The sequence below is a fragment of the Phyllobates terribilis genome, unplaced genomic scaffold, assembly GCF_046119375.1.
Source record: "Phyllobates terribilis strain yellow unplaced genomic scaffold, ASM4611937v1 Scaffold_5__5_contigs__length_657084704, whole genome shotgun sequence".
NCBI classification, from domain to species: domain Eukaryota; kingdom Metazoa; phylum Chordata; class Amphibia; order Anura; family Dendrobatidae; genus Phyllobates; species Phyllobates terribilis.
Window position 1 is genome coordinate 157,688,366 of NW_027362765.1, and position 8,025 is coordinate 157,696,390.

Sequence of the window (8,025 nt, forward strand, 5' to 3'; positions counted from 1 at the left end):
TGGAAGGGGTTTGGCCCTGAGGAGAGAACTTGGGTACCCAGAGAGAACATCCACACCCCGCTTCTCCTTGAAAAATTCCTTTCTGGCCTAAAAAAGGGGGGGGCATAAAGCGGGGGGTACTGTAGCATCGGCGTCTCTGCCTTCTTCCAGGCAGAGATGCCGTCCCTCTCACCTCTTCGCTCCCCGCTCTCCTTCCCAGCCTGCTGTCGGCGCGCACAGCCCTGTAGCTTCAGCGTCTCTGCCTCCTGCCGGGCGGAGACGCCATCCCTCTCACCACGCTCCCCGCTCTCCTTCTCAGCCTGCTGTCTGCGCGCGCAGTCCCCCGGGCACTGTGCTTAGGGCGCGCGCGTGCTCACCCCCTCTTAAAGGGGCCGCGCGCGCCGTCCTAAGGAGTCCCCGGCAATAGCCAAGGGTCCTCTCATATATAAGGCACCTCCTCCAAAATGGAGGTGCCCGAGCAAAGTTGTTGCACAGTTTCTGATCTCTGCTTCAGCCCTCAGGTCCCGCTGCTAGCCTGACTCCTCGTCCTGCCTGCCAGCCTGTTATCTGCCGGTTACCTGCCAGCCTGCTCACCTGGAGCGCTCACCTGTTACCTGCCTGTTACCTGCCCTGTCTGCCAGTCCGCTCACCTGGGAGCATCCGCCTGTTACCTGCCCTGTCTGCCAGTCCGCTCACCTGGGAGCATCCGCCTGTTACCTGCCCTGTCTGTCTGTCCGCTCACCTGGGAGCATCCGTCTGTTACCTGCAGAGTCTGTCAGCCCGCTCACCTGGGAGCGCCCACCTGTTACCTGCCTGTTACCTGCCTTGTCGGTCTGCCCGCTCACCTGGGAGCGCCCGCCTGTTTCCTGCCAGACTGCCTGGAGGCTCTGCCGTCACTTGCTGTGACCACCTGCCTGGTAAACCTAGAGACTACTACCTGCTCTGCTGTCACGTACCGTGACCACCTGTCAGCTACCAGAGACTTCTGCCTGCTTGCCGTGTCCATCCGTCATACCGGTCAGTCCCAGCCATCTGACCCGTGGGAGCCACCTGCTCTCTTACAAGGTCGTCCGCAGAGTAGCATCTGGTCCCTCAGCCCGGATCCTCCCTGGTCACGGTGTCGTTTGCTGTCGTCCGACCAGGGTCGGTTCGGGTTGATACTTAGTCACGCCCCTCTGGGTCACTCCTTGCACCTCGGCACAGAGGTTCCACCACCCGGACCCGTAACAAAAGTCAGGAGTAATCACAGAGCAAAACAGAATTAAGGCCACAAGCCGGGTCTGGATCAGGATTAGGATTAAAGAGCAAGGATTGTGTGTGGCACTCTGTGTTCACAGGTACCACAGGACCCAAAAGGGTGCATGGATGGACTTCTCCACAAGAGGCTCTCGTTAAAAACAAACACCTCCACCCTTCCACCTCATACCACCAGAGGGAGCCAGTTAAGGATATATATATATGGAGGGTGGAGCCAGGCAGTTCAGTCAGAATTTAGTTGTTCAGAGAGTGTGCTGCCACTGAGAGCAGTGAAGACGCAGCACGTCTGCTGCTGTATTGAGGGCCCCGAGTGTGGCCGGAGGCAAAGAGGAGAGGAGAAAGGAGTTGAGGGGGCAGAGGAGCATCATAGGCTAACCCCAAGACACGAACGGGACACCGGGTCCGCGCCTACAGGGTTCTTTATACCCAGTAGGGATCACCGGCATACCAGGAGGACTACAAGTCCCTGGTTGACCTGAAGCTAAACCCTTGACAGGACTAGGAACCACGAAGGCCCCGGCATCCAGGGATAGTGGTTTCCAGAAAAAGGTCCTACTACCAAGCGACAGGTGAAGGAACAGCACGACGCAGAAGCTAGGCCCAGTTGCAGACTGGCCAGGAGCATAGAGGGAGGTTGACACGGACCAGGAAGCCTTATACCCGCTCACTGGGGAGAAGTCCTGAAGTGCACCCTTCCTACCGAGTACCTTGGACCGTACCTGACATCCGCACCAGTAAAGGTACTGAAGTGAATCCCCTGTCTCTGTCAGTTACTCCTGCTGCACCATCTCTCCTGCACCACAAGCCCCAGCATCACCACCATCTGCACCTACACTGCCCCGGGGGCCCGCTCCGCCTGTGGGGAGCAAGAACATCCCAGCTGCCATCTCATCACCCCCGGAGGTCTGCAGCAGCGCCGGTAACCATTACCGGAAACCACAGGTGGCGTCACGAGACAAACTGTATACTAAAACCCTTTTTTAAAGAGAGACCCAGAGTACGGGCCCGGGAGCCGACTGCCGTGACCTCCTAAACAAGGTAAAAGGCCCGGGTACCGAGTCCCCTATATTCCCCCTGGGTGACACAGTTCCACCAGAGAAATGTAGATAAATCATATCTGAGAGCTTCCAGCAGACTGCTGAGAGTTAATATGGGGTGTGATATGGCATCAATTAAGATGATATCAAGACAACCAAATATTGACCACTTATTGTATATCTTCCAACATATACCACCTGCTCAAGACGTGGTGGGTCAATATCACAAATATTAATGCACTATGGTAGAATAGAGAGGTAATAAATCTATTGTTAGTATTTCTCTGCAGGATGTGTAGTATACACATATAGCTTTATTGCACTCACATTATGTACATTCTCAACAGCCCACACATATACACAACACTGATGCATGCACTGTACATACATACTCAGCTCTGCTGAATATACACACAGCTATGCTACACACACATACACACATCTCTGATACACATGCACGCACACACATAGTTCTGCTACATATACACACAACCGTTCTACACACAGTCAGCAGACAAAACCGTACTCAGGAAACAGTCCAAGAGCAATATTCCAAGAAGGAATTGGATCACGACAAAAAGGGCAAAGCAAATGAATGGTCAAAACAAATGATAGGTTGAGTAGCAAAGATCAGAATTCCAGACAAAGAGCACAGAGCAAGCACACACCTCATGAGCAAGGCTACAATTGGCAGCAATCAGAGGCAGAGAACTTGGTTAAATAGCCAGGTAATTGTTCTGGAGAAGAGACACATGGATGAAGCTCTGGTACACCCTGGTCCTGATTGAACAGCTAGACTGTCAATCCAGACACTGACAGCTCAGCACATCCCAGCATTCATTTGACAGCCAAGCTGTCGAACACAACATTGTCAGCTTAGCATGTCGCATTCCTAGATTGAACAGTAGAACTGTCATTCACTGCATCCAGACACTCAAATAGGAGGAATCATGGCACTCTATGAAAAGAAGGCAAGGGTCCTGCCACCCCACAGACTTTATAACTGTCCCATTGATCTCCTACCTGGTAATTCACCATCCTGGGGTAAGGTGTATCCACTATCTCTGCCTGAGACTCGGCCATGTCTTAATACATTCAGGAAAATTTGGCCAAGGGATTCATCCATAAATCCTGTTCTCCGGCTGGTGCCAGTTTCTTCCTCGTAACCAAGAAGGACAGTTCCCTACATCCTGGTATTGACTATCGAGAAGATAACAAGATCACCTTTAAGAACAATTGATTTCTGAACTATTTAATAGAATCTGTAAGGCAAGGGTGATCACCAAATTGTATCTACGGAGGGCTTATAACTTGATTTGGAACCGTAAGGGCGATGAGTTGAAGATGGCCTTGAATACCTGTGATGCCCTCTACGAGTATGTTGTCATGCTGTTTGGTCTGTGCAATGCACCCTCCGTATTTCAGGAATTCATTAATGACATCTTCCGGGACCTCCTCTCTGTCTCCGTGGTCGCATATTTGGATGACATCCTGATTTTTTCTCCCGATCTTAGAGCCCATGGAATACACGTTTGTCAGATTCTGAAGCGCCTACAGGATAACAATCTGTTTGCCAAATTATCCAAATGTGTCTTCGAAAGAGCCTCCTTGCCTTTCCTCCACTACACTGTTTCCAGCCAGGGCCATGAGATGGATACGGAGAAGGTTTCTGCTGTTCTCTCCTGGACTCGTCCCCAAGGCTTGCGTGCCATCCAGCAGTTTATAGGTTTCTCCAACTTTTCTAGAGAATTTATCCCTCTCTTTTTGTCCCCCATGACACCTATCTCCACCCTAACCAAGAACAGGGCTAATGCCAGAGTTGTTAGAATCTATGTTGTTTTACTATCGGCCATCTTGTTGTGGTTTGCTGGCTTCTAGTCTTTTCCTCTGGTGCTGGGTTTCTTGGTCACGTGATCTCTGCACCCTTTATTACTCAGCACCTGGCTCTCATTCCCCGCTGGACATCAGTGTTGTAACGCTCGTGCTCTGGCTAAGTAGCCTTGTTTAGTTCTTCTTGCTTTGGACTATTGTTATCCTGGGACTTCTTGTTCCACCTGTTTTGTTTCCTTTAATTTTCGTTTCTACAACTATCTTTTCTGTTAGGAGGTCTCCTGCTTTTGCTGACAGTCCTTAGATCTTTTAGGCACCCCTTTCCCTATCCTCCAGGTCTTCCTTTGATTTCAGTGCAGGAGATTCGGTGGGGCTATTCATAAGGAATAGGGCACCCACTCCAGCGTAGGGTTAAGCTAAGTCTCAGTGCAGGGACAGCTTTTCCCTCCTATTCCTTAGTTCTAAGTTCCAGAATATAACAAGAGTCAGCTATGTCGACCTTTCAGCAGTTGAAAGAGGCCTTTGCGAGAGCTCCGGTTCTGCACCACCCCAATCCCAATAAGCAGTTTCTCTTGGAGGTAGATGCCTCTTCTATTGATTCTGGGGCAGTGCTCTTGCAAACAACTTCTTCAAGGAAGTTGGTCTCTTGCCATTTTTTTTCCAAAATGTTTTCTCTGGCTGAGCCAAACTATAACATTGGGGATCATGAGTAGTGTTGAGCCACCCCCGTAGTGTTCGGGTTCGGTTCGGTTCGTCGAACACCGGGATGTTCGAGGAACTGTTCATCGAACTGTTCGTCGAACACCTTAGAACACCGTCGAACACCGTTAAAACCAATGGCAGGCAAACAAAAACACATAGAAAGACATAGAAAACACCTGCAAAGGTGTCCAAAAGCTGACAAACTGCTCAGAAGACACTCTCTTTAAAAAAGCCGGCCGGCAAATTCAGCAGCGGCATACACCGGTACCCGACAATTTAGACAAGAAGGAATAGAGCATCACACATAGATTAGATAGATAGAAACATGTCAGTCACACATATAAGAAGCACAGTGACAGTGATGGTTACTGCACTTGTCATTTAGTGTAAAGGATTTATTAAAAAAAATAATAGTGTTTTCATGCACTGTCTCTTTAAAAAAGCCGGCCGGCAATTCAGCATCTGTACCCGACAATTTAGAACAGAAAGAATAGAGCTTCACACATAGATTAGATAGATAGAAACATGTCAGTCACATATATAATAAGTACAGTGATAGTGTTGCTTACTGTACTTGTCATTTAGTGTAAAGGATTTATTTAAAAAAATAATAGTGTTTTCATGCACTGTCTCTTTAAAAAAGCCGGCCGGCAATTCAGCAGCGGTACCCGACAATTTAGAACAGAAAGATAGAGCATCACACATAGATTAGATAGATAGAAACATGTCAGTCACATATATATGAAGTACAGTGATAGTGTTGGTTACTGTACTTGTCATTTAGTATTAAAATAAAGGATTTATTATTAAAAAAATTGCCGTGGGGTTCCCCTTAATTTTAGGCTCTAGCGGAGGTTAAGCAGACGGCTGGGGCAGATGTTTGAAGCCTGGGAAGGGGGTAATACCCACGGAGCTTCCCAGGCTACTAATATCAGCCCCCAGCTGAATACATAGCCTTTACTAGCTATTAAAATGGGGGACCCCCCCAAAAAAATGACGTGGGGTCCCCCCTAATTTAATAGCTAGCAAAGGCTAGGCAGACAGCTGGGGGCTGATATTAATAGCCCAGGAAGGGAGCCATGAATATTGGCCCCCTCCCAGGCTAGAAACACCAGCCGTCAGCCGCCCCAGAAATGGCGCATTCATAGGATGCGCCAATTCTGGCACTTAGCCTCGCTCTTCCACGCTGCCCTGGTGCGGTGGCAGGGGGTAATAGGGTTGGGGTTGATGTCAGCTTATAATGCCAGCTGACATCAAGCCCAGGTTAGTAATGGAGAGGCGTCTATAAGACACCCCCATTACTAACCCCATAGTCAAAGTTAAAAAAAACACAAACACCCAGAATAAAGTCCTTTAATTGAAATAAAGACACAATCCTTTATTGTTCTAAATTAAACCATACTTACCATCACGCCCATTCCAGCTGAAGCCAACGATCTCCTGCAATAAAAGAAAAATAATAAAGCAACCTCATCCTTACCTTTCCATGGTTCCCACGACAGCTTCAGCTCTGCTACATCGAGATGACAGGCTGGACCGCAGCAGAACGCTGCCATCCAGCCTGTCATCCCGCAGACACTGAGAAGCGCAGGCTTGCTTGCGCTGCTCAGCGTCTCTCTGTGACGACATCCAGATGAGCCGAGTTCATGTCCAATGAACTCGGCTCACCTCATGCACGTCACTGACAGCGTGGGAAAATTCTCACGCTGAAGCGCTGATTGCAGGAGAATTTTCCCACGCTGTCAGTGACGTGCAGGAGGTGAGCTGAGTTCATTGGACATGAGCTCACCTCATGCACATCACTGACAGCGTGGGAGAATTCTCCTGCACTCAGCACTTCAGCGTGAGAATTTTCCCACGCTGTCAGTGACGTGCATGAGGTGAGCCGAGTTCATTGGACATGACCTCGGCTCATCTGGATGCCGTCACAGCGAGACAGTGAGGAGCGCAAGCATGCCTGCGCTTCTCAGTGTCTGCGGGATGACAGACTGGATGGCAGCGTTCTGCTGCGGTCCAGCCAGTCATCTCGATGTAGCAGAGCTGAAGCTGTCGTGGGAACCATGGAAAGGTAAGGATGAGGTTGGTTTATTATTTTTCTTTTATTGCAGGAGATCGTTGGCTTCAGCTGGAATGGGTGTGATGGTAAGTATGGTTTAATTTAGAACAATAAAGAATTGTGTCTTTATTTCAATTAAAGGACTTTATTCTGGGTGTTGTGTTTTTTTTAAATACTTTACTAGAAATTCATGGCGGTCATGTCTAATACTGGCGTGACCCCATGAATTTTGGGCTTGGGGCCAGCTGATAATACCAAGCTGGCTCTAACCCCTTTATTACCCAGTGAGCCACCGCACCAGGGCCCTGGATGAGTTGGGTACAGCGCCAGAAGATGGCGCTTCTATGAACGCGCCATTTTCCGGGGTGGCTGCGGACTGCAATTTGTAGCGGGGGGGGGGCCCAGAAAGCTTGGGCCTCCCTGCGCTGCAGATTCCAGCCCCCAGCTGCCTAGTTGTACCTGGCTGGACACAAAAATAGGGCGAAGCCCCACGTACTTTTTTTTTAATTATTTCATGAAATTCATGAAATAATTAAGAAAAAAAGGCCTTCCCTATATTGTTGTGTCCGGCCAGGTACAAATAGGCAGCTGGTGGTTGGGGGCAGCCCGTTCCTGCCTGCTGTACCTGGCTGGACACAAATATAGTGCGAAGCCCCACTTCAATTTTTTTAAATTATTTCAGGAAATTCATGAAATAATTTAAAAAAAATTGACGTGGGGCTTCGCACTATATTTGTGTCCAGCCAGGTACAGCAGGCAGGAACGGGCTGCCCCCAACCACCAGCTGCCTATTTGTACCTGGCCGGACACAACAATATAGGGAAGCCCTTTTTTTCTTAATTATTTCATGAAATAATTTAAAGAAAATTGACGTGGGGCTTCGCCCTGTTTTTGTGTCCAGCCAGGTACAACTAGGCAGCTGGGGGCTGGAATCCGCAGCGCAGGGAGGCCCAAGCTTTCTGGGCGACCCCCGCTGCAAATTGCAGTCCGCAGCCACCCCGGAAAATGGCGCGTTCATAGAAGCGCCATCTTCTGGCGCTGTACCCAACTCATCCAGGGCCCTGATGCGGTGGCTCACTGGGTAATAAAGGGGTTAGGGCCAGCTTGGCATTATCAGCTGGCCCTAAGCCCGAAATTCATGGGGTCACGCCAATATTAGACATG

At 49.5% G+C, this 8,025-nt stretch overlaps 1 protein-coding gene across 1 annotated transcript in view; it reads right to left on the bottom strand.

Moving 5' to 3' along the window:
* The window catches only part of LOC141271497 (NXPE family member 1-like), a 132,788-nt gene extending 129,432 nt beyond the window's left edge, over window positions 1–3,356 (bottom strand). Inside the window, exon 1 of the mRNA XM_073681561.1 lies at window positions 3,297–3,356. Within this exon, the coding sequence (XP_073537662.1) occupies window positions 3,297–3,356 (60 nt within the window). The remainder of the gene's footprint in view (window positions 1–3,296) is intronic.
* Window positions 3,357–8,025: the final 4,669 nt, after the last annotated feature.